The 27,671-nt window shown below is 35.1% G+C and overlaps 2 protein-coding genes across 3 annotated transcripts; one reads left to right on the top strand and one right to left on the bottom strand.

Annotated features, from left to right (window-relative positions):
* Positions 1-703: 703 nt before the first annotated feature.
* On the bottom strand, positions 704-3,190 carry LOC147400270 (uncharacterized). Its single transcript, XM_086445890.1, has 2 exons — positions 3,047-3,190; positions 704-1,933 (listed from the first exon to the last, which is right to left on the bottom strand). The coding sequence occupies exons 1-2, from the start codon at positions 3,141-3,143 to the stop codon at positions 807-809; spliced, it is 1,224 nt and encodes a 407-aa protein (XP_086302016.1). The 5' UTR covers positions 3,144-3,190; the 3' UTR covers positions 704-806.
* A 3,122-nt stretch (positions 3,191-6,312) lies between these two features.
* LOC147400269 (binding partner of ACD11 1-like) lies at positions 6,313-12,771 on the top strand. Of its 2 annotated transcripts, none has more exons than XM_086445889.1 (8): positions 6,313-6,449; positions 6,536-6,639; positions 6,746-6,821; positions 7,815-7,880; positions 7,969-8,040; positions 8,395-8,735; positions 11,464-11,587; positions 12,460-12,771. In XM_086445889.1, exons 1-8 carry the CDS (start codon positions 6,369-6,371, stop codon positions 12,478-12,480), a joined length of 885 nt encoding a protein of 294 aa, XP_086302015.1. In that variant the 5' UTR covers positions 6,313-6,368; the 3' UTR covers positions 12,481-12,771. The 2 variants fall into 2 exon arrangements, with proteins under 2 accessions (XP_086302015.1, XP_086302014.1); XM_086445888.1 differs by having other exon boundaries at positions 7,969-8,052.
* The last annotated feature ends 14,900 nt before the right edge of the window (positions 12,772-27,671 follow it).

Raw genomic sequence — 27,671 nt, 5'->3', positions numbered from 1 at the left:
GTTATAAGAAGGAAAATCATTTTTTGAGAAACGGTAAAGTTTTCAACAATCCTTGTTAAGTTTGTCTTTTACTGAATTTTTTTTTACATTGGATTTAAAACAAATGTTGGCAATCATTTTGAAAAAATATATATTTTAAATTGCAACTTTCTTTTTGTCTTTTTGTTTCTAACTCCTAACCTCTTAATTAAATGGTTGCTTTGGCAACTATTAATTCATTTTAAAGGGTGCCTTAAACACCTTTTGGATTCTACTTAAAGAAGACTTTTTTCATTTTTTGGTACTCAATTCATTTGCACAAAATTCAATTGAAAAATCCATGTTTTAGATTTTTCCCCACAAGTGCTTTCAATTTGATCAAAGTGTTCTAGAAGTTTTGGTGTTGGAGGAGCGTGATTTGATTCGACAAGTCAATCACAAGAATTTGGATTCGATCTATTGTATCCTAGAACCGACTTTATCGGTAATCTGTTGTCGATCATGTTTTACGTGGTGGGGGTAAATATTGGTTTAAAGACAATAATATTTCTTGTGCCTCAAATCGATTTTCTAAATTTTCTCATCTCTTTTTCTCTTTGATCTCCAAATTCTCCAACACCATTTTGGTAAAATTCCTTACTATTAACAAGTGTGAGAAGTGCCGCACACATGCCATTAACAGTCTTTAACCCATAAACAACCAAGTTGATAAAGTTAAGAGATATTTGAATCATAAATCGATAATCCCATTTATTCAAATACCACATAATTACATTCACATGAAACAAAGTTCACATAAATTAAATTAAAATACAAGCTCTTGGTTTTCAACTTTTCCATGGCAACATACCACGGGTGTAAGTGGCATATACTCCCACTGCCACCCCCACCACAACCATAGCAACAGCCACATTCACGATGGTTCGTCGTCTAGACTTCCTCAATTCCATGGAAAATGCTAGAATTTCTTTCTTACAATTCCTCATTGTACCTCCACCACCATTGCTCACGGTGTCTATTGAGTCATCTTTCATTTCCCTTGCATCAATGTTCTTGTTGTCCTCACGATCTGCAGATTCATCGCTCTTTGAATACATTTGTTTATTGACACTAGAAATGTCATCTTCTGCATTATCAGATTTTGACTCACTTGCAAGTTTTTGAGTCAGACTTGGAGAAAGTTTTGGCTCCATAACAGGTTTTCGACTCAGTGGAGCTCGTGGTGTTGGGGTAGATTCTGGCTCAACAAAGGGTTTTCGGCTGGGAGGGGCTTGTGGGATTGGTGAGGTCATTGGCTCTTGACTCTGTGCAGCTCGTGATGTAACTGTAGGTTTTGGCTCAGTAGCGGGCTTTTGACTCGATGGAGCTTGTGATGTAGGTGTAGGTTTTGGCTCAGTAGCGGATTCCTGACGCGGTGGTGCTATAAGAGCTGGTGGTTTTTGACTCGGTGGAGGTGGTGGCTTTGGTATAAGGGGTTTTTGACTCGGTGGAGCTTGTGGTGTTGGTGTTGGTTTTGGCTTAATAATATCAGGTTTTTGACTCTGTGGAGCTTGAGGCGTTGGTGTTGGTGTTGGTTTTGGCTTAATATCAGGTTTTTGACTCTGTGGAGCTTGAGGTGTTGGTGTTGGTTTTGGCTTAATATCAGGTTTTTGACTAGGTGGAGCTCGTGGTGTAGGTGTGGGTTTTGGGTTAGGAGGAGGTTTTTGACTCGGTGGCGCTTGGGGCATTGGTATGCCACTCTCTTGTTTTTCATCTTTTGTAATTATCTTCGGCATTACAAGTCGAAGAACTCCATTGTCGAACTTGGCACTAACATCATCGGTGTTGACATTAGTTGGGATTTGTACATCTTTGCGAAATCGACTCCATTTGTTATCCCCAAGTGGGCGTTCTCCACTGATCATAAGCCTTCGAAATTTATCGATTTGAACCTTCAGTTGATCCTTTCTAAATTCTGTAAATAAAAATACAAGTAGAACTCATAAAAATCTGGGAGTACCCACGTGTATTGAATGACATTCTTAATTTATAGAAATACCCTTCTTAATTACAAAAATACCCTTGTATGTTTGACGTGCTAAGCACTAAGGAGTTTGTCAGATAAAAAACGACTCTGCCCAACTTAAAGAGTTAAACATTCTCTCCAGTTTCCGTTTAAAAAAGGGCTTTTTAGACCTACCTCCCTTAATTAAATGTATTAGACATTTCTCCTTGATTGAAAATTTGCTCTAACTGAATCTATAACTTGAAAGAACGTATTTACCCTTTACTTCGAAATGGGTCTTAAAACATGTCCTCCTCTTGGCTAAACTCCAACCCATTTAAATACATTTAAAATTATTTATTTATTTTTAAATAATTGTAATATTTTATGTTTGTATAGACAATAAATATCTATTTTTAAAAAATTATTTATTTTTAAATATAAAATATAAATCTTGACTTATAATACTCTACGAGTTTTTATAAATTTGGCCAATATTTTTAAAATGTGAAGCAAGTCAATGTGACGGACAACACAAGTTGATTATCTCCCGCATCGCCTTTGAGACTAAGATGACTTGCTCAAGTTATTTGTCTAGGAGAGTTTTTGAACCATGTTCTTTGGCTAACCTTTCCCATTACTTATGACGGCTATTTATAGAAGTTGTGTCGTAGACCCGTTAGTTCACCTAATGGGCTTTCGGCCCAACTTTGCTAGGGACAATAATGATCTTCAATCACAGATAAATAAAATTGTGTCTTCTACCATTGCAAAAGAAGAAAATCTATATATGTATCAGTTTTCCAACAATTCCTCTTACTTGGATGGAAATAGAAGAGAAAAGCATTGTAATGTATATGTATAAATAAATTTCAATCACAAATTCTCAATTTTCATCAATCACAAGCATTTAAATTCTTAAAAATCTTTGATGTGTAAAAAAACACCAAAATCAATATAAATTGTTTAATTTGATAGGGTTGTCAAAAACTGGTCGATTATTACATACGACAAATTGTTCGGACCCTATTGATCTCACTCCGACTCTATTGAATTTAATAATAAAAAGTAGAGATAACACACCATAAAGATAAATGACAAGCATATCGGATCCTTCCCCTTGTATGATTTCTGTTTGGGGTTGAAAATCTTGGTAAGAGCGAGGGATAGCGGTTCCCATTCCACGTGTCGTTACTTTCTTCTCTTTTGTATCAATTAAGAAGTTGCAAAATATTTGTTATTATGAAAATTCTAAAGCTCTATATGAACTTATATACAAGAACACAATCAAGAATGAAAGTTCCAAATAAGGTTTCCTTGGAGAGGAAATTATTCCCTTTCGGTTTCTTAGGGTTATAGGTTAGCCATGCAGAGGTGATGACTTCTTTCATGAGTAAAGTGAATGTTCTTTCCTTCTTTAGCACACTTGTGAAAATCTTTTCATCTTAAACGATTCTCACTTAAACCTCTTCTTTGGCCTTTGTTTGTACCAACTTTGAAGATATACCTTCACAAAAATCAACCTTTTTTCAAATACTTGATTTCCCATCTTATCTTGTCCACGAATAATATCGAATATCTCACATACCTAAGAAGAGAGGTTTTTTTTTTCCAGAGATCTTTGAACTAAATAGAAGAATAAGAGGAAAAAGGATATGGTTTATCTAGTTTATGGTGACTCATCTCGTTCACGAATGATATCAAGATGACCCACCCTAAGACCATAAGACTGTAACAAATATTTGGTGCTTCAGCTTTGAATGCCACACCAAGATCCAGGGTTATGAAATAAAAGTGGACAGATAAATTTGCAATTCACAATCAATTGCAGCAACTATATCTAACAGATCAAATAGGATAAATTTGTCACCATATTAGGGGATGTTTGGTTGGGATTATTAAGTATTCTAGTTCCATATTTTGATTTGGATTGTCATGATCAGATTAACGAAACGGATTTTGGAATCCAAAATCTCGTACCATATCACAATTATAGAAATAGGAGAAAATACAATATATTATGATTCTAAATTATGAAACAACTTCCAAAACAATAAGAAAGTACATACCCAGTCTCTTGTATGATTTATAACAGATTTCTTATTCAGATTATGGAACAATCGCTTTTATAATTTGAACCAAACGTAACGTATAAAGAACAAGACTTTCATAACCACAATGATAATGGAATTTTCACCAAAAGGCTCACAGATACTACACTTCTCAAGATCACATTTATATTATATGATTGCACATAGAAATGGGCAGAAAAATGCAATTCAAGCATATGATTACCCATTTTCCTTGGAATTCAAAATTTTCCACCATTGGATGGAAAATGTTTTCTCGTCACACCTTTATGAAAAATGATTTTCCCACCTCTTAATGTTATTCTCTCACTACTAGTCCTATCTTTAAAATCAAGCACCAATCCTTATTTTCTTTTGGGGTTCCAAATTAGATTAGAGAGCCAATGGACCCAATTGAGGGCTATATTTAAGGGTAATTTAGTAAAATCCTCATACAAAAGCACCAAAGAAATGCTGGTACTTGTTGGTTTCAATTCTCAGGAATCGAATGAGAAAAAATGTTTTTGAATCATTGAAATACATTTTCTTTTAAAAAAAATTAATATATAATCTATATACAAATATCAACTTAATTACAATTAATTCCATTAAAGATAGTAGTTAATGAAATTTTGTTTTTCAAAATCTAAAATTGATCTTCTTTACAATTTTAGAATTAATTACTCATTTTAAGCTTCCAATACATAATTTATATGAAAAAATTGAAAAGCTTTTACGTAAAATCTATTAATTTTAAAATGTTAAATTACCTCAAATTACTACCCATAATGTAAAAACATGATAAAATAAACTAGTTCGAAGCAATGTTTTAACAATCGGACCGATTTAGGTTAGTCCAAAGTGGTACCCAAATATTAAGTAAGTAGTTTTGGTTTCTTTCTAAAGTTAAGAAACTTTAACTTCAAAAATATGAAAACATAATTCAATGCCACAGGAGGTAAATTACAATATTTTTTAGAACTTTGAGAAAAAAAAGAAAAATTTTCACCATTAGATTTGAATTTGCAATTTAAGAGATTAGTGGTCGTCCATTTTCAAAGTATGCATCAAGCCAAAAAAGTTATTATTATTTTTTCTTTTAAATTTGACTTAAACATGAGTTTTAGAGAGTTGTAGAGTTATTTTTTCAATGTGCCAATCAATGTGGGCCCATAAATTAAAATGTTACTAAGTTTGATAATTTTTTATTAGTTTATAAGAGAAGACCTTATGTCAAGGGAGTATATCATCAACATCAAAACACAAGGGCCATCTCAAATATTCACTCACTTGTAAAGGGCATGTAAAAAATATCTAAAATTTGGATGGGTACCATTGGCACTCCTATCATTCGACGTCCACCCCCCTGGCCCTCTCCCTCTTTTATTTTATTATTTTTATTTTTATAGAATTTAACAGTGAAAATTTCATTTTATTAAAATTTTAATTAAATAATATAATTTTCAATGTTATTTTGAAAAAATAAATCAAAATTTTTTTTTTTTTAATCTTAATTAACTAAAAAGAAGAGACTTTGTTCAAGACACACATTTAATATTTACACGTTTTGTAGGGATTTACTAAATTACTTGCGAGCTGCTGTTTTTTTTTTTTCTTTTTTCCAGAAAAAACCAAAAAAAAAAAAAAGAGAAAATATAGCTTAAGTTGCATAATTTTTTTTTCCACCTTTCACTATGTCGTTGGAAGGATTTGTAACAATTTTTAAGGGGCATTTATAAAATGAGAGCTGCTATTGACATCCAAATTTTACTTATTGCACCCCAATTTCTTAAATTATGAGATCTGTTATTGGCACCCCAACTCTTAATCATTCTCATCCATTAACTTACTACAGGAGCGCTCGTAGTTTTTCTACGAGATTATTGATTATAAAAATCACTTTAGAAGATTGATGATTTACTAATGTGATTGCTAATTATAAAGTGATGATCTCATTGAAAACTTGTTTTGGGAATTAAAATAAATAGTGTACCGAACTTAAATTTTGACATAATAAAAGTTGGGATGTAATAAATAAACGTTGGGGTGCCAATAGTAGAAAATATAGAAAATTCTGCGCTCCAACGGCTTCGCATCTTTGGCCTTGCCTTTGTATCTTAAGTCAAGAGTCAAGAGTCAAGACTCGAGACCAGTTGAAACAGTTGAGATGAAAAGTTATTCCAATGTACGGATGAGATGAGAAGTTATTTCCTAGGGATTCTCCATTAAATCTATATTTTTCTTTCCATCTCATTATCGTTGGACCCAAGTAAAGTCCTTCTCAGTTTCTGTCTTTTTAGTTGAGTACTTAAAGTTCTCTCTGTGTCAATTGTCAAATGTCAATCATTCTCTTTACTGAAGAGAGAAATACAGAAAATAAACAAATAAAAAAATTTAATTTTCTTGAAACAATGCAGGTGAGAATGAGATTAAAACCCTAATTCCATCTATATCTTTTTCTTTTGATTTTTAATAATATTTTATTTTGATTTTTCATTTTCAGACTAGAACAGTTCAAGTAGGGAATGTTTCAGATCTAGCAGGAGAAAGAGAGATTGAAGAATTTTTCTCATTTTCTGGAGATATCGATCACATCGAGATCCAATGGTCTATTTCCTCCTTCAATTATTTCCCCCCTTTTTGAGAGTTTTTTCAATTTGAATTAGGGTTCGTATTTGAGTGAAATTGAGAAATTTTTATTTTTTTTTTGCAGTGGTGTTGGGCAGTCAAAGACTGCGTTTGTTACGTTTAAAGACCCGAAAGCGCTGGAGATTGCGTTACTGTTATCGGTATCACTCTCTAATTGTTCTTGTTGTTTCTTTTAGGATCTTTTTGTTTGCACGGATCGGCCACTAATTACTGCAACCAAACAGGCCCTTAAGGATCTCAATTGTTCCATTTATGTGAGCTTTGTTTATTAGAATTCTATCCTTTTAATTGTTTATTTTTTGGTGTTGGCATTGTTATTTTATAGTTATTGTTAAGTAAAAAAAAATGCTTTAAGAGCATGTAGATTAAGGACGTGTTTGATGGGTACCGGAAGAAAGGATTTTAGCACAAAATAGCTATTGAAAATGCATTTTCTTTACAAAAGAGGTGAATTGAGTTTCAATAAATGGAACCTAAGCTGAGAGATTAGAACTGTGTTTGGTGTTGAATATTTTCAGTTTATGGATTCTCAAGTCTCAAGCACTTGCATCAGCCTGATGAACCTAATTAATATCTGTTTTTATAATAAAATTATTTAATTGTCAAACAGTTGAAGGCTTTTTTTTTTTTTTTTTTCTAAAGATCTTAAAGAGATTTTTACGAAAGTGATGTTCAAGATAACCATCAAAGATTAGATTGTTGGTTTACAAACTAAATCCCATCTAAAAATCAAGTCTTAGAAGAAGACATCCTTAAACTCCTCAAAGTAACTATGACCAAAAGAAGGAAGGATTCAAAATTCCAATAATAAGCTCCTGCACTACATGCTAGTTCCCATCAAACATGTGAGAGTGCCCCTCCTTCCAAAGACCTCAACAAACTGCAAAAGCAAGTTGATTCCAGAGATCCTTTCTCTTCTGCGAAAAACAGACATTGCAAACTTTGAAAAAACAAGAGGACTGAGAAAGATAATCAACCAGAGATTAGAAATAGGGACATGAAATGAGATCACACAGAATGGTCTTGGGGCCCATGGTGCATAGACATAAAATTGAAGCTTTTATTGGTGTCATGTAGTCCTTTTTAATCTCCGGTAAGTGATAAATATTTTTTTTCGGTCATGGTTTGTGCAGGGTGCAACCATAGTAGACCAGATTGTGAGCATAAGTCCTGTTGAAAACTACTTACCAAAACTTGAGGTTTGGCCAACTACTCAGAACTTTTTACAACACTTATTTTAAACCATCCTATAACCAATTCTTACATTTTCCTGTGCAATCCATGCAGGAAGTAAGGGTGGTGGACAATGCTGTTAGTGTGGTTCCTGCTGAAAATGTTGCATTAAATGTTGAGGCACCAGTAAGCTCCAGTGTAAATTCACTTCTGCTCTGTAGTGTAATAAAATTAAGTCAATTATTAAATTATGAAATCATACCCTGCAAATAGATCATAAAGATTGTCTAGGAATGGCATGACAGTAACGTACTCGTATGCATATTCAGAGGCATTTACGATTTGATCAAGAATTAGGATCATACATCTGTCCATTTGGGCTCATCAAATGATGGATCTCAAACCCTGCTTTTGCACCATGAGTATGACCATTCTATTTGTAGACCTTTTATAATGGTATAATACTCAATGGGTACCTCAAAATTTGTCTCCTTAATTTTATCGACTTAAGAGTTGTTTTGGTTTCTTATTTCCTTTCAGACTAAAGGTAGCTCTCCTAACAATGGACGGGTTTATGTCAGTAAAGCTCAAGACGTTGTTACAAATATGTTGGTGAAGGGTTCAGCCATTGGACAGGATGCCATGAACAAAGCTAAAGCATTTGATGAGAAGCATCGGTTGACTGCCAATGCATCTGCCAAGGTCATTTCCTTTGACAGGAGGGTTGGGTTCACGGAGAAAATAACCGTTGGTGTCTCATTGGTTAATGAGAAAGTGAAGTCTATGGATCAAAGGTTGCATGTGTCGGATAAAACAATGGCTGCTCTAACTACTGCAGAAAGAAAGTTGAATGACACGAGTTCAACTGTGAAATCAAGCAGGTATGATATTTCTTTTCCCTTAACAAAATTTTGAGGCCCCTCGGGTCTAGGGCTATCTATGGATTGAATCAGACCCAAAAACTGATCTGAGAAGTTAGGGTCCAGAACAAGGATTTAGGACCCGGCAGGGGCTGTCAATATATCGTCTCGTCATTTTTTGTGCAGGCATATTTTATCAGTATTATTATGGGGATTTACAATTTAGATGAAAAATTAAGCATTACCTGAGCAACCCGACCCAAGCTTAAGCTAAGATAGGAAAGCTATGTTTCCATGGGCTGGGCTCTGACCAATGCTGGCATTTGCAAGTTATTATACCATCAAATACTGCAATATGCATATGCAATTGAATGTCATGGGTAAAGGCTTAATATTTTTTGTTAATAATTACTCCATTATCACATCTCTCATTCCTATAACACTCTAATCTATTTTCTTTCCATTTTAATTCGCTTCTATTTTCATTTTAGCACCCTTCTAAGTTTTATTTTTATTTTTTTAATCTAACTATATTCTCTACATCTTTTACTCCTCAAATCACTTGCATCAAGCTCAAGTAGCAAGATTCAAAAGTCAATAAGCTAAATTGAAGGATTTTTGCAACATTCAAGAATCAAGAATTCAACATCCAAAAGCAAGATTTCATTTTTTCTTCAAATTTTTTGTTTCTATGCATTCTTACATACTTGTTAAACTTACAAAATAGAATTAGTCAATGAACTTGAAATACAAAGATTGCAAAAAATATTTTCTAAAATTATCTTTAATTCTTTTCTATTTTTTAATAATTTTTTTATTTAAAAAACTCAACAAAAAAAAAAAAAAAAATTAAATTAAATAAAAATACGTTGGGTTATATACAACCAATATGCTATCGTGAGATCACATATGGACACAACATATGCTGATCTCACATCACCACATATGCTATTTGAAAACATTGGCTCTGACTACGTCCCTGGGCCAAGGTTAGGATGGAGGTACCCCCCCCAAGTTGCAGCTCTACTAAGGATGTATGTATTTAGGCAGCTTAAGTCTCATGATTTAGCCCATAGAAATGCTTCACCCCAATGCTTAATAGATTCAGTCCCGAGTCCTAACCTCTAACCATCCAGTCTATTGCATTTTTTCGAATTTGGTTAATAAAACTAAAAAAAGACTGAAAAACATCTGGATTGGATAGTTAAGATTGTCTAATTGATTCAATTTTGAGTCTATGGGATCTAGTTGGGAAATGCATGTCATGTACCGAAGATATGGGATGGATACTTTTTCCTCAGGTCCTTTGGGTTAGGTTATGGACTACCCCACTTTAAAGCTGTTAACCCAAGTCCAGTTCAACCTGAAGTTGGGCCTGAGATGCTCAGTCTAAGACCAATCCAAGGTACTCACTGCCAACCCAAGCTTGTCTTGGTTGTATTTGGTTAGGTCATTCTCTATCTCCATCGTATATTGATAGAAGGCTCACTTCAACCAAACCTGATCTAATGTCAGATTGAGCCCTTCGGGCTTGGGTTGTATCAGCCCAAGTTGTAGCCTTAATTCTTCACTGCCTCCCTTCTTGCCTTGGACACTTCTTTAGAGGTAGTAAACTCTTGATGATGCTTCTAGACCTTGGTTAGGTTCTTCTAAGCTTTTGTAGTTTGATTGGTAGATACTCTCAAGGGAGGTCTAATCATTATATTGTTAAGAAGTTCACAGTTTTGACATTTCTTGTGAGAGATTTAGTCATTCTTTAGCTGTACTGTGCTTCATTATCTAGTCTTGTGGCCATCAATAGTTATTACAACAAACATTATTGAGCTGTGGTAGTTTGTTTGCTTTTGGAGTGGAATGATCTTTATTCAATGAGAATCAGGCTAGATTAGCTTGTTTCACATTTTGTTCGCTCTTTATCTTGTAGAGAATGGCTTTATATCATTTGATTGAATAGTTTTTTAAGCTTCTTGTCGTTTAAAGAAACCCCCCAAGTTGGTCTTTTTTCCATGAAAAGTAGACATGAGGTAACAAAACCAGTGAAAACCTGTCCCAAATTCCAGTTGACTGTGTTTCACATCTTCCTTGGAGAAAGATGATCAAACAATTCCTAGTCATGCTCCTTGTGGATTAGATCATTAGTATATGGTACCGATAGAAACTCCAGATATTTGATCTCTCTCTCTCTCTTTGAATGAGATTTCAATTATAGCTACGTTTTTATTAGATATCTTACAACTAGAATTCCTCCACCACCGCAAACCCTAGTTAGATTCAGACAAGATACAATGACCGTTCCTTATGCATGTCTCTCCATCTCATCAGTCTAAGACCCTTTCGATTTGTGTACCGCTTCTTTAATGTGTCATGGTGCGTAACCACTAATTTGGTTAAGAAGAAATATCTAACTTGTTTTGAGTATTATTCTCTGTCCCATCCAATAGACTCATTTTGATAGAATGGTTTGGGTTGATGACTCAGAAGCTACTTGGACCATTGAAATATAGTGGATTACAGAACTCATTATCATCTTTTGCTTTCCTGTTATAAACTTCAAACATAAATATATCATTTTCTCTTGAATATCCGACAGTTATTGTCTTCTGTGACTGCCACATCTATATATTTATCCACTCTGTTCTTAGTATAGATTTCGTTTGTTAGTAAACAGTCAATCAAGCAGTTGTGCTGCTGAAACCCTACTTGACTGCATTTGAAAAAGGAGAATAAATCTGCTTTTGTGACTGGACAGGTATGTAACTGCTGGAGCAGCTTGGTTTAGTGATGCTTTCAATAAGGTGGCAAAGGTTGGACAAGTTGCGGGTTCGAAAACCAGAGAAAAATTTCAATTAGCTGTATCCAACTTGACTGCAACAGTAAGTTCTGCTAATACTTGTTTATGAATTGTCTTTCTTATGATGATGACAGACCACACTTTAGAAGCCAGCAAACAACAAAGTGATGCACCATATATAATTCTGTTAAGTAAAAACTTAATGGACGATCTTAAGCAATGATCTTTGGATTTTGTTGGATTCTTTGCAAAAGAGAGAGGCCATCCACCAAGCGGGTAACAATATCTTTAAAAAACAAAAGATAATGTTATTTGGTAAATTTAGGATCCAGGAGCCCTAAGTGGGAACTTCGAAGGGTACGTTATAAATTGTTCTTATGCCTTTTAAAATATTTACATCTCCACCTGCCCTCCCCACACCAGTTATTTATTTTCCTTTGATTTTTTTTTTGGGATAAATCTTGGCAGCAAAAAATCAGTTTTGACGTTCTTTGAATTATTCAGGTATTTGTAAGATTTGTATTTCATATATATATATATATATATATATATATATATATAGGATCAGGATCAGTGTACACATATATCTACAACATGTTTTGTCTTATGTGTACACATCATAGAGATCATCCTCACCAAAAATCAGCTCAATCCGAAACTTTTAACCTCGTCAAAAGTGGTTTACAAAAAATGGACGGTCCACAATTCTTCAACTCATAAATATGGGGTTAGAAGTTTTAGAATTAGCTGATTTTTGGTGAGGATGATCTCCTCGTCGTAGAGATCATCCTTACCAAAAATCAGCTCAATCTGAAACTTTTAGCCCACATAAAGACAAAACACGTTGTAGATAGATGAGTAGATATGTGTACATGGATCTTGGATTGGTCTTGAATCCTCACAAGAAAATGGTTTTCTTGCCATATTTTAATCAACCATTTTATTGAAATGTAGGATCGTCCAATTGCTGCATAAACTTCATTTTGTTCAAAAGTTGCCTGTGGGATCTCCCTGAAGAATGAAATGGAAGAAAAAGTTGGAAGTTTGAAGTTTGAAGTTTGAAGGTGAACAATTGAATGAATGTGTGTAGCAAGTGTCGTGTGTGGTCAGTTCTGTAATTCATTCTATTATTTCTTTTCTGCTTCTTTTTAAGGTTATTGACTTCATCTGTGTTCTCTATTCTTCAATTTGTGACATTTTTGCATTCGTTATAGAAATATGTGATGTAACACCATTGCCTGTTCAATGAAGGAAATCATTTCATCATTTTGCAAAGAAACAGCTTTGTTGGATCTGTTAACGGTATTATGGCCGCTAATTAGGAAATCATGGACACCAAATGTTGGCCCTTATGGTTGAATCTAATTCGCCCTCTTGGCCTTCTATTATTATTATTATTATTATTTTTCACTACTGCATGCACTTATTCTTAACTCTGCATGGGCAGTATGATTATAGATTGAAGAGTTACCGCAACCCTGTTCTGTTGATTTCGATCTCTTTAGTGGGGGGCATCATATGGGTTTCACTCCATGCATCTTTGGTGGGTGTTACATAGTGGTGTGGATTTGAAGGTGATTATTATCCCTGCTTCTAAGATTAGTTATTTTAGCTACTATTTCTACTTTTGGCAGTCAGATTTCTTGTTTTCCTTTTGCAGTGTTTTTAAGTATATGAGTTTTGGTGAGGTAGTCTCGAGTCGTCAAACTTAAAAACATGTTCCCTCAAATTTTGGTCTTTAATAAGATACTAACATATTATTATTGAAATGTCCTCGTGTCAACCTTTTGCATAAAACCCTTGATTTTTCTCCAAAATTTCAAATCTTGACTTCGACATTTGTCAAATTTTTAGTCTCCTAGGAAGACCACAGTCAAGGGGTCTGTAATCAGTGTGAAAGGGTAGAGTATTACTAATTTTCACCAAAACCAACATTTATTTTGCTTGCCACCTTGTGATGGATGTGAATCTCTTGAACAAAAATAGTATGTGGGTCTTTGAAGGAAATATTAGGACAAAAAAACAATTCCTTGGGGCACCAACAACCAGAAAAAAAAACAGAAAAAAAAAAAAGACTTTTGCGGTTATTTGAGGAATCTGAAAAGAAAGAAAACTGAGATCTTTCGAGAGGGAGGAGGAATCTGTCTAGAATATTACTATTATTAGCATTGAAGGGTTAATTTTCTATTGGGCAAAATATGAGATTTATAACATTCTTAATCTTTATCTACATAACTATAAATCTATAATGTATCAAGATTAAAAATCTATTCATATTCTTAAAGATCAAAGTTTAGGGTACTTTGTGCCTCAAGTTAAATTGACTTTACAAGATATAGTTGGAGATGCGCCTTTCGTAATCCACGTGTCAATAATCAGATGTGTGCAAATTCCCAAAACTTGTAACTTGTTTCACATGTTCTTTCCTCTCTATGTTGGATCAGCTAGGGTTTTAGTAATTGATGGAGATCACCACAATTCAGAATCCAATCCTCTTTTCACGTATTTTTGTTCTCGTATCTATTATGAGATGCAGGTCCACTTAAATAGATGGAAATAGAGGACCTAGAGATCCTCTTTTAGTAGGGTTCCTATCCATCAAGGTTTCCTACTAAAACCTAAAGAATATTTTTAATTCTAATATTATTAGCATTTACCATTAATTATTGACGTTTCTTTAATTGGTAGAATCCTTGTGCAAGTCAATTGGGCCACACGATATTAGGTTCTAATATTCTTCCACTTGATCCATTAGACTGATTGTGTTAAATTAAATTTTCTTTTACAAAATAATTTACTATTGAAAAAGACTTAATTTAAAATTCTAAAGCTAAAACATTTTTACACGTGATCACAAATTTTGAAATCTTGTCAATAATCACAATATTCAATTAGATATTATAATACTATATTTCGGTTAGACGTTAATGTCAGTCATGACGGTTGTATGTCATCTATGTCGTACTTCCTTCTATGTACCACACCATTAATACCATTTCTAATATATTTTTCAATTGTGCCCCTGTTATTTGTCTTATCAAGATATTTCCTGTATTATTTAAATCCAAAATAAAATAAGATCATAACATAATTTTAAACATGAAAAAAATAGAAATAAAATTCTGTTAATGTCAATTATATAACCACTTCAAAATAACCTATTCTAAATACATAAGAGATTTCTCCAAAAAATCGATCATGATAACATGTTATTAGTAAGCTTTTGGTGAAAATTCTTTTGCCAGTAGATCAACTATCATTTAAGTGCTACTAATGCTATCTATTGACACTAACTGTTTCTGGACTATCTCTCTAAACACTAAGTACTTAACCTCCAAGTGTTTTGTACAGTTCAAGTACTTTCCATTTAAAAAAAAAAAATATAATTGCGGTATTATCACAATATATCTTTAGCGGTCTAACTATAAAGTCGAAAATCCAACTTTTGAGATAAAATTTCACAATCACAGAGCATAACTCGTAGTTTCAAAGCATGCCATGAACTCATCCTCCATAGTGGATGAAGCTATAGACACCCAAATTTGACTGGACCCTCAATGCAAAATGCCTAAAATCTATCGAAATTGGAATGGACCCCAAAACCCAAACCTTCAGAAAACTCATTTGATTCTTTTAATAAATGGCCCAAAGCCCTTCCCACGTGGCCCATGGACTCAAGACTCATCACCATTCCTCTACACTTATCAACCCAACTCAACCCAACCCAACCATAGCCCAATTCCATTCAACCTGTTACTATGCTTATTCAACCCATCACCTAAGTCCATTCAACCCAACCATAGTCCAATTCCATTCAACTCATCACCTAAATCATTCTACCCAAACCCAAGCCCATTACAATTACTATTCAACTCACTATCCAATTACCTAACCTACCTTCATCATTCCCTACAAACCTACACCCCTCATTTCAAATTAAACACTCATTCTCTCTAATAAACTCATCTAACACTCCAAACCCATACCCCCTTTTAACACATGTCACCACTTCCTCCACCCTCCCAAAAATCTAACCAATTACCTTCTTACACAACCCATTCTTTTAATTAAAATCTACTTATCTCAATTCACCAAACACTCAATCAATCAACTACCATCTTACATCACAATTCTCTCAATCAACACCACTCATTTCATTTTACCTAACACTCAATTCATTTGGGTTACAAATAACTCATTTAACCCCCTTTACACAAATGCCCTTCCATCACCTTCAATTTACACATTCCCTCTCATAAATCCCTAACCATTCTACTCTTTTTCATCAATTCATCTCATTTTACCCCTAAAATAATCCTTAAAACTTTATAAAATCCTCCATTCTCAACACAATTTTCATCTAATGAAAATTTAAGAAAAATACCATCTCTATTCTCAAACCACTACTTACTACTCACTCTCAACTCTCAACTTTTTCAAGCAAATCAAGAACAATCAATGAAGCACATCTCTTGAAAATCAAAGAAAACCAAGGTGGATTTTGGATGAAAATAAATAAACACCTCTTTCTCTCCTCTCCAACTTTTTCTCATCTACTTTTCCCTTTCTCTACACCTATGCACACACCACAAAAGGTTCGAGTCATTGAATGACCCCTTTTTCAATAAAGGTGCCCTTAATGGTTTGAACTAACATTAAAGTCCCTCATACTCGAGGGCACATATTGGATCTTTCTGACTATTTTTTTGTTTTATTTTCAAAAGACCGAATCCGAGGTTACCACCAATGGTGGAGGGAGTAGGGTGCCTAACACCTTCCCTACTCTCTAACATGGACCCCCTTACCTAAATTCAAGGTTGGACCAGCGGACCTTATCTGTAGAAGAGTCACTAAATGTCGAAATAATATACTTTTCAAAAAATGCAACTTGGGTGACCATTCACACATTTTTTCAAAAAGAATGGTAGTGACTCCAAAAATCCCAGAGTGGTTGAGATATTCGAAAATCAACAATCTTGTGTCCACAACTCGACGACTCCACTTGGGAGAATACTAACGGGTCCGACCCTTTTCGCAATTCGGTCATGTTTTCAAAACAAAAATAAATGTTTCCATTTGTGTTCATCTACTAACATTTGCTATATATTTCTTTTGTTTTTTATTTATTTTTTGTGGGAGAATGGATGTAATATTTATTTTACTTATGTTTTTTGTTTTTATTTTTACTTTAAGACAAATGATGTAAGGATGGATACATTTTTCCAAAAAAAATACACGTGCACATGCGTTTTACAACCCAATGCACAAACCACCCCCTCCCTTGTGAAAATCTTAGCCCTGGATGCCGGTACTCTTAAACCCCCGAGATCGTTATTTTGGGTAGCGGGGAGGAGAACATCTATCCCATTCACCATTCTAAGATGTGGACACTTCGGTGTACATCGAGATTTGCAGAATGGATAGTCAAAAAACCGTTTATAAACCCGCATGCATCGAAGTGTAATTAATAGACGTAGGACACTAAAGTTTTCAAAAATGAAATGTGTATCCATCCCATGTTCATATGTTGTATTTTTTTTTGGCCCACAAAGGCAAGTTGTATAGATTTTAGGTTTTTTCCCTTTATTTTCTTTGTATGTCCTCCTAGGTAAATGGGAAAATCTACTTTTCTTTTATATCTTGCATCATTATAAAAAAAAAAAAAAATTAGCCCAATACAAAAACCAAAGGCAATGTGCCAAATTTGTTTTTTTGTTTTGTTCCTTTAAAAAAAAAAAAAAAAAAAAAAACATTAAGGTTCTGGTCCGTTTTTAAAGCATGGGCTAGTATAAAAGTACTCGGTCCGTGCATTAAAAACGGATCCTAAATTATTTATTTATTTTTTGTTCATTTCGTCCCTTACATCAATCTTGACAATTTTTCTCTTGGATTTTATTTTTATTTTGAGTTTTAAGGTTTAAAAATGATCAAACGAATCATCTTTATTGTTAAACTTAGGGCTTACCACTTGCCACTTTTTGTTTGATCGAAACGGAGGTCGCCTACACTTCACCAATTAAAATTGATTCGCCCAACGTAATACATTATCAAACTCGCCATTATCCATCATCGAAGATTAATCCAAATCGGGTCCACGACTTGAATCCAATTAAAAATGGGTCTACGACCCATACTTACTTCCAAATGGGTCCACGACCCATACTCACTTCAAATGTTTCCACGACCCATATCCACTTCCAAATGGCTTCATAACCCAATATCCACTTCAAATAGGTCCACGACCCATATCTATTTCAAAATGAGTCCACGACTCGTATCCACTTTCAAATGGGTTAACGACCCATATCCATTTAAAATGGATCCATAATTTATATTCACTTCAAAATGGGTCCACAACCCATATCCACTTCAAATAGGTCTATGACCCATATCCATTCTAAATGGATTCACGACCAATATCCTTCCAAATGTGTTCACGACCCATATTCATTTCAAAATGGGTTCACGACCCACATCCACTTCCAAATGGGTCCACGACCTATATCCAATCTGAATTGGGTCTACGAATCCATCTCGAACTGGGTCCATGACCCATATCCAATCTAAATGAGTTCACGACCCATATCCATTTCAAAATGGGCCTGCGCCGCATATCCACTTCAAACATGGGTCCACAACCCATATCCATTTCAAGTCGGGTCCACAACTCGTACCCAATCCAAATCGAATCCATCTCAATTTCGACTCGAACCATGATTCATATGTGATCCATCAATATCAACAATCTATTCAAACGAATTTGATTTTTTCTAATAAATTAGATTTGAAAAAAAAAAGAATTTTAAAAGCATCAATTGCAATTCAAGATCAAAGTCGGTGTTTAAGAACGTTCTTGCCCTATTGATACGAGGGAAATAGACTACGTCTATTCAAGGAAATGAGATAATTTAAGAGTATCCTTGTGCGCCACCTCTTCCTTGGCGATCTAACTGGTTGATCTTGGTTTCAAAGAATTGGATTGGGTATTAACAGAAAAGATGTTTTTCCAACTCGACTTGTTTGCAGCAATCTACTTTTACAAAATGCTATACCAACTCCGTGTCTATGCTAGCTTCGACTGATGTAATTCATTTTTTAAAATATTTTACCAACTCCGTGTTGATGTCATCTTCATGCTGATGCTAGCTTCGTGTTGATGTAATCACTTTTTAATTATACCGACTCCATGTCGATGCCATCTCCGACAGATGTAATTCTTTTTCAAAATATTTTATTAACTCTGTGTTGATGCTAGCTTTGTGCTGATGCCAGCTTCGTGTTGATGTAATCATTTTTTAATTATATTGACTCTATGTCGATACTAGTTCCATCTGATGTAATTTTTTTTTCAAAATATTTTATCAACTCCGTGTCGATGCCAGTTCCGTGCTAATGTAATTCTTTTTCAAAATGTTTTACCAACTCCGTACTGATACCAACTTCATACTGATGTAATCGCTTATTAATTATATTGACTCTGTGTTGATGCCAGCTCTGACTGATGTAATTCTTTTTAAAAATATTTTACCAGCTCCGTGTTGATGCCAGCTCCATGTTGATGCCAGCTTCGTATTTATGTAATCTCTTTTTAATTATACCGACTCCGTGTTGATGCTAGTTCTGATTGATGTAAGTCTTTTTCAAAATATTTTACTAACTCCGTGTTCATGCCAGCTCTATGCTGATGCTAGTTTCGAGTTGATGTAATCATTTTTTAATTATACAGACTCCTTGTTGATGCCAACTCCGATTGATGTAATTCTTTTTCAAAATGTTTTATCAACTCCGGGTTGATGCTAGCTCTGTGCTGATGCCGACTTCGTGTTGATGTAATCGCTTTTACTCCATGTCGATGCTAATTCCGACTAATGTAATTATTTTTCAAAATGTTTTACCAACTCCGTGTTGATGGTAGCTCTGTGCTAATGCTCGCTTCGTGCTGATGTAATCATTTTTTAATTATATTGATTCCCTGTCGATACCAGCTCTGGCTGATGTAATTCTTTTTCAAAATGTTTTACCAACTCCGTGTTGATGCCAACTCCGTGTTGATGCCAGCTTTGTGCTGATGTAATTACTTTTTTAATTATATTGACTCTGTTTCAATGCTAGCTTCGGCTGATGTAATTTTTTTCTCAATGTTTTACCAACTCCATGTTGGTGCCATTTCCGTGGTGATGCCAGCTTCATGCTGATGTAATCATTTTTTAATTATACTGACTCCGTGTCGATGCCAACTCCGGCTGATGTAATTCTTTTTCAAAATATTTTATCAACTCCGTATTGATGCCAACTCCGTGCTGATGCCAACTTCGTGCTGATGTAATTGCTTTTAAATTATACCGACTACGTGTCGATGCCAGTCCCGGTTGATGTAATTCTTTTTCCAAATGTTTTACCAACTCTGTGTTAATGTCAGTTCTGTGCTGATGCCAGTCTTGTGCTGATGTAATCACTTTTTAATTATAGCGACTCCATGTCGATGCCAACTCCGTACTGGTGTAATTCTAAAAAAAAAATTTGGGCCTATAGAGTAGAAAGGACCTTACGGGAAATAAATAGTGGTATTTATTGAGAAGGGCTTGGAGGGGATAATGAGGCCTCGTTATGATGCACTCATGGTGACGCTACGGGTGGGCACTTTCACACTTAAAAGGGTCTTGATCAATAGTGGTAGCTCTGTAGATATCTTGTATGCTCCGACCTTCTTGAAGATGAGCCTTAGCATGAATGTGTTCACCCCAACGGAAGCACCGTTGATCGGATTTGATGAGAGATCCAATCAACCTTGGGGTAAATAGTATTGCCTGTACAGGTGGGATCAGTTACTTTGATGATCAGGTTCATGGCTGTTGAGGCAAGTTCACCGTACAACGCTATTCTAGAGAGATACTGGACACACAAGATGCGAACGGTTCCATCAACGTATTACCAAGTCCTTCGATTCCTCACACCGCAGGGGATGTAAGGCATGCGAGACGACCAAGTGATAGCTCAGGTGTGCATGTTGGACAAGGAAGAGTCATCCGAGACTAAAGTCCAGCAATAACAATTATAGTGGAGGGAGATCAAGCCTGATGGACCCCCATGTCTAGAAGACATCCAGATGATAGACGTGGGAGAAAAAAAGCAAATCGGAATAGGGGCGGAGTTGGAGTTGGAAGAGTTAAAAGAGTTAACAGAGTGCCTGAGGAGGAACCGAGACGTTTTCACTTAGTTTATCGAAGAGATGCCAGGGATCAGCCCAAATGTGATCTATCACCACTTGAATGTAGAGTCGACCTCTAAGTCGATCAAGTAGAAACCAAGGAGACTAGCACCGCGGTTTAGAGTAGTAAATGAAGAGGTGGATAGGTTGATCAAGGTTGGATTTATTAGGGAGGTGTAATCCCAAAATGGATAGCGAACATTGTGGCAGTACCTAAGAAGAATGGGAAAATCAGAATCTGTATAGACTTCACGAACTTGAATAAGGCCTATCCCAAAGATAGTTTTCCACTACTAGGGATAAATTAGTTGGTCAATGCAACTTCCAATCACGAGTGGCTGTCTTTCATGGATGGCTATTTTGGCTATAATCAGATACAACTCAGCCCAATAGACCAAGAGAAAACAACATTCATCATAGAATAGGGGTTCTATTATTATAAAGTGACGCCCTTCGGTCTAAAGAATGCAGGGGATACTTATCAAAGGTTGGTAATAGAGCTTTTCAAGGACCTATTGGGTAGAACAACGAAAGTATATATAGACGACCTACTGGTCAAGAGCAAGAGGAAGGATGACTATGTTAATGACTTAGAATAAGTATTTTCTTGAATAAGGAAAGTAGGGATGAAGCTCAACCCAGAGAAGTGCATCTTCGCGTTAACCTCAAGAAAATTCTTGGGTTACCTAGTCACTAAGAGAGGGATCGAAGCCAATCTTGATCATATTAGAGCATCATTGGAAATGCCTTCCCCAAGGACTAGGAAGCAAGTCCAAAACCTAGTAGGAATAGTAGCTGCCTTGAATCATTTTATTACCAGATCTTTTGATAAGTGCAGACCCTTGTACCAGTTGTTACCAAAAAACTATAGGTTTGAGTGGACAGAAGAATGAGAACAAACTTTCTCAGAATTGAAGAGATATCTTGGTAAATTACCTATACTCTCTAAGTTAGAAGTAAGAAAAGAGTTGGGGTTGTACTTGGTCACTTTAGAGCATGTACTCAGCTTGGTGTTGGTTAGGACCGGGGCAGCCACAGAGCAATCCATCTATTTTTTGAGCAAAACTTTCATGTATATAGAAATGCATTACTCAAGACTCGAGAAAACGAGATTATTCTTAGTCTATATAACGCTATGCTTAAGACTATATTTCTAGGCACATCGAGTATAAGTCATTACGGAGTTCTCTCTAAAGTTTGTATTGGAAAAAGTGAAAGGATCGAGTAGAATGACAAAATGGGTAGTGCAGATAGTGGAGTTTGGGTTTGAATGCAAACCCATAATTTTGTTGAAGGGCCAAATGGTGATGAGATTATCGTTATTCTTCCCACTAGAGTTAATATTAATCTTACTTTTACCTTACTTGTGGGACAAGTAGGGGATCGAACCTAAGAGAAAGAAGGAATAGAGTTAAGCTAAAATGATAAAATTCAAATTAACTAAAAGGAATTAAAACTATTTTTTTTTGTATTTTTAAACTTATAAGAAGATTTAAAATTGGTAGAAAATGAACTAAAGTAAATGATATTAAAAGCAAGTAAACTTATGAAATTGAAGCACCATTGGAGGTGGATCTACCTAGAACATGTTGATGAGCAATTTCTAGTCTCTAGCCTTTTTATAACTCAATCATAAGGGCTTGGTGTTAGCTTCTTAGATCGGAAAGTTTAGCAAATTAAATCAAATGAGAGAATATAAACAAAGTAGAATTCCTTCAAAACTTCCTACTACCAATTATCTAGTTTAAGCATACTTTATCTTGATCTAATCTAAGCATAAAGTATCTATATTAAGAATAAAAGGTGCAAGAAATCTTAAAGAGAACTCATAAGCATTTTAGATAAAAGAAAGGCATGAAATTAGAAACAACACAAGAACTTGTTTTAAGCTTTTCCACTCTCTAATGGAAGAGAGTTTAGCCTAATGTCATTGCAAGAGAGGGAAGATAAGAGATGAAATAACTTTTCTTCATTTCATGGAGGAACTTACAACTTCTTCTTCTTCTACTTCTTACAAGACTATTTAGCCAAAAAAGAAAATAACTAGAAGATAAAAATACAAAAAAGAAGAGAATAGACTAAGAGCCTTAGATTAAAGGAGTCTTGGATAAAAGAACCAAGAGGGACCCTTTCTCTAAAGATTGATGCTCTATTTATAGAGAAAAATGTGTGTAGAAGAGTCTAAAAGTAACTTCCACTTTTCTTTGCACAAAAAGACAAAAGATGAGAATATGAGTTAAGGATCAGGGCATTCCAAAGTAGGTCCAAATACCTTTGCCTTGAGATTTTGATTCCAAAATGTTGATTTTCTGCACAAAAAACACACGTAATTAGATTTATCTAGTAAATGAATTTATTTATATATAATTAAGCTTAATTAACATGCAACATGATGTTTTGAGGCTTATCATGATTATTACCTTAATACGGAGAAATAGGGACAAAAATCAAGATAAATGTCTGGAAAATGTGTGTGTAATTGAGTGTTTTGAGATACTCATCACACTGCCAAACTTATTTTTTCTAGTCCCTAGAAAATAAAACTGCCACTTTCGCAGGCAACTCGACTGCATTTTGCGAATCAAATGGTTCTAATACGTTGCTCTGTGAACGCTTACCAAACATGCAAATCACACAGTAGATCAAACAATCATGAAAATAAAAGACTGGACCTAGATAGGTTGCCTAAAGCTAGACAGCTCCTAACTAGGTAGAAATAGCGTAACTAGCCTTCTAACTTGGTTCTATGAAGTCAATTTGGAATCATTCGGATCTCTAGATCGGAGGTGGCGCACAATACATAAGCAAGGGCACTCTTAAATCACATTCCTTTCTTGAATAGACTGAGTCTATCCCCTCAAAGGACAAGATCTTACTAGATACAAAAGGTGACCAAGAAGCACAATTGGCACAACTTGTAGCGGAATCTCTCCTATTGAGCTCGTAGGCCCTATAGTCAAGTCTAATTGATATTATTTAATTTGATTGGATGACTAGTGAATTAATTATCCGAATTAGAATAAGGAATTGGTAATGACTTCCAATCCTTATCTTATCATGCCATCCCTAGGAGAGGGGTGTTCTTTACTACTTAATTAATTATTCTAAGTGCGTGCAAATTAGAAAAATAACATACAAAGGCAATGAGTAACCCACTAGCATAGAGAGGCGTGGGTGTTTCGGGATTACCTCCCGTGCTAGACGAGGTGAAGACGGTTTGAGTCAACTTAGGCCACCAATTCCAATTTTGGTGTGTGAACCTAAGGAGCCGTGATGGTATTGTCCACCTGTCGTCCTTCCTTTGTCTATTACAATCCAAGCCTTCTTAGATAATTAAAAATAATTACAAGTAATCCTATACAAGAGTTTCTAAAATAGAAAAATAAACCTAACTAAAGATTAAAAGAAACTGAAAGAAAAGAAAAAAAAAATATTCACCTACAAGGAGTAAAATAAAAATGTTAGTAGAAATGATAGTAAACAGACTCAAAAATAGAATTTGACTTATCAAAATCTTGCAGACTTTGTCACATTTTATAGAAAATTTTGTTCTACCCCAAATCAATATACTATAACAGTTAATCGGAGATCGGAGCAGAAAGTTATAGTCAGTTTAAGTTCTGTTGTCTAGGGTGAAAAAGAAAATGGGAATGACTTTTTTTTTTCAATTTTTTTTCTTCTTTCTTCTCTTTTAAACCCTCAAAGAACACTTGAACTTACAAAAAGAAACCAAAGGAAAAAAATAAAATAAAATAAAAATAAAAGAAATGAATTTTAAATTAAACTTACTACTACAACATTTACTTTTCCCCGGCAGCGGCGTCAAAATTCTAATGAGATTATCGTTATTTTTCCCATCAGAGTTAATATTAATCTTACTTTTACCTTACTTGTGGGGTAAGTAGGGGATCGAACCCAAGAGAAATGAAGAGTAGAGTTAAGCTAAGAGGATAAAATTCAAATTAACTAAAAGGAATTAAAACTGTTTTTCTTTGTATTTTTGAACTTATAAGAAGATTTAAAATTGCTATAAAATGAACTAAAGTAAATGATGTTAAAAGCAAGTAAACTTATGAAATTAAAGTACCATTGAAGATGGATCTACCTAGAACATGTTGATGAGTAATTCTTAGTCTCTAGCCATTTTATAACTCAATCATAAGGGCTTGGTATTAGCTCCTTAGATTGAAAAGTTTAGCAAATGAAATCAAATGAGAGAATATAAATAAAGTAGAATTCCTTCAAAACTTCCTACTACCAATTATCTAGTTTAAGCATACTTTATCTTGATCTAATCTAAGCATAAAGTATCTATATTAAGAATAAAAGGTGTAAGAAATTTTAAAGAGAACTTATAAGTATTTTAGATAAAAGAAAGACATGAAATTAGAAACAATACAAGAACTTGCTCTAGGCTTTTCCACTCTCCACTGGAGGGGAGCTTAGCCTAATGTAATTGTAAGAGAGTGAAGATAAGAGATGAAATAACTTTTCTTCTTTTCATGGAGAAACTTACAAATTCTTCATATTTTACTTCTTACAAGACTATTTAGCCAAAAAAGAAAATAACTAAAAGATAAAAATACAAAAAATAAGAGAATAGGCTAAGAACCTTAGATTAAAGGAGTCTTGGATAAGAGAACCAAGACGGACCCTTTCTCTAGAGATTGAAGCTCTATTTATAGAGAAAAATGTGTGTAGAAGAGTCTAAAAGTAACCTCCACTTTTCTTCGCACAAAAAGACAAAAGAGGAGAATATAAGGTAAGGATTAGGACATTCCAAAGTAAGTCCAAATGCTTTTGCCTTGAGATTTTGATTCGAAAATGTTGATTTTTTGTATAAGAAACACACGTAATTAGATTTATTTGGTAAAAGAATTTATTTATGTATAATTAAGTCTCATTAACATGCAACATGGTATTTTGAGGCTTATCATGATTATTACACTAATACGAAGAAATAGGGACAAAAATCAAGATAAATGTCTAGAAAATGTGTGTATAATTGAGTGTTTCGAGACACTCATCAAACGGTAATTGATTTCTTAGTAGACTTCCTGGTAGAAGAAAAAGTAGATCTATTGGTAGAAGAGTTGGAATATGTAGATGGTTAGTAAGAGTTGCAAGGCCGTCCAAGATGGAAGACTTATGTGGATGGATCGTCCAATTTTAAAAAGTTAGGAGTCAGGGTAATACTAATCACTCCAGATGGGTCAATAATAGAAAAGGTGGTTAGATTAGGGGTTCAGAGTGTTGAACAACAAGGTAGAATATAAAGTGATGCTACTTAGTCTCGAGTCTTTAGTAGGACTGTGGGTAGTTGAGGCAACAGTTTATAACGACTTATAGTTAGTAGTAAATCACATCAATGGGACGTTCGAAGCCCGGGCCCTCGGATGCAGCTCTACCTAGAGAAGATTAGGTCCGCCATGCATCGCGCTTGAGAAGTCAAAATAGAGCATATACCCTGGACGGATAACATACATGCAGATGCTCTAGCTTATATCACCTTGATGCTGGTTGGACAAAATAAGAGAGAGTTGCCATTGGGCTACTAGGAACTCCCGACAATAGATGAGCTTGGGTTAACTAGCTCAGTTGCAATTGCAAGAGACCAAGGATGGATAAGCCCAATCCTAGCCTTCTTGTAGCGGGGAAAGCTGCCCAATGATCCAAAGGAGGCCAGGAGCAGAGCCGAGAGGTACAGAGCCGAAAGGTACACTGTCCTAGATGAGATTCTGTACAAGAAGTTTGTAAGAGAACTACTCCTACGGTGCTTACCCCCAGAAGAAGCAAACTAGGTGTTAAGCGAAATCCACGACAAAGACTGTGAAAACCATTCAGGAGCACGATTTTTGGCTCATAAGGTATTCTCTCAGGGCTATTTTTGGCCCTATTTATAGAAGGATACAACACTATATGTCAAGCATTGTGATAGTTGCCAAAGATATGGGAAAGTAATCCGACAGCCAATAGTATAGCTCAATTCCATTGTCAGCCCTTGGCCCTTTGCGCAGTAGGGAATCAATCTAGTTGGTCCGCTGCCTAAGACACCAAGCAATTTGACATTTTTGTTGATAGCGACAGACTATTTTACCAAGTGGGTAGAAGTATTCCCTTTAGCCAGAATTTGACAGTAAGAAGTCCAGAAGTTTCTCTAGGAGAACATTATCTGTAGGTTTGGTTTGCCACGCACAATAATATCCGATAATGGAAGATAGTTTAGTGAAGAGCAAATCAGAGAATTTTGTATTAAGCATGGAATAATGCAACTGTTTTCCACACCGTAGTACCCGCAGGGTAATAGGCAAGCCGAGGCTACAAATAAGGTGTTGATAGACACTTTGAAAAAGAGGCTAGGGGAAACAAAGGATAGGTAGACTATGGTCTTGCATGGAGTCTTATGGGCTTACAAGACAACTACCAGAACTTTCACGGGGATGTTTCCATTTTCCATGGCCTACGGAATGGAAGCAGTGATCCCTGCAGAGAACAGTTTCCCCACAATATGGTCAAAAGTAGTGCAAACTCGCAAAAACGATCAATAGATGGTTGTAGAACTAGACTTATTGGAAGAAAAGTGTGATGCAGCACTGATCGGATTAGAACACTATCACAAAAAGTTGCAAAACTACTTTAGTAAGAAAGTTTGCCCCCAACAGTTTCACGAATGAGACTTAGTGCTACGATGAGTCTTCCAAAACACGAAAGAGTAAAACGATGGCAAGTTGGGTGCAAATTGGGAAGGGCCATACAGAGTAGCGAGAATGGGCTAAAGGGGAGCCTACTATTTAATAGCAATGTCCGGTCAAGAGCTACTTAGACCGTGGAATGCATGTAATTTGAAAAGGTATTATCAATAAATATTTTACCTTAGTTATTTTAAATCTCTGTGTCGGAATTAGCTGGGAAGAAGGATCCAGCTGGGATTCGGGCCTATATGGGTTTGCTCTGACTC

The sequence above is a fragment of the Akebia trifoliata genome, chromosome 6, assembly GCF_017979445.1.
Source record: "Akebia trifoliata isolate Shusen 1 chromosome 6, ASM1797944v1, whole genome shotgun sequence".
Lineage (NCBI taxonomy): Eukaryota > Viridiplantae > Streptophyta > Magnoliopsida > Ranunculales > Lardizabalaceae > Akebia > Akebia trifoliata.
This window is presented reverse-complemented; position numbering and strand designations above follow the sequence as displayed.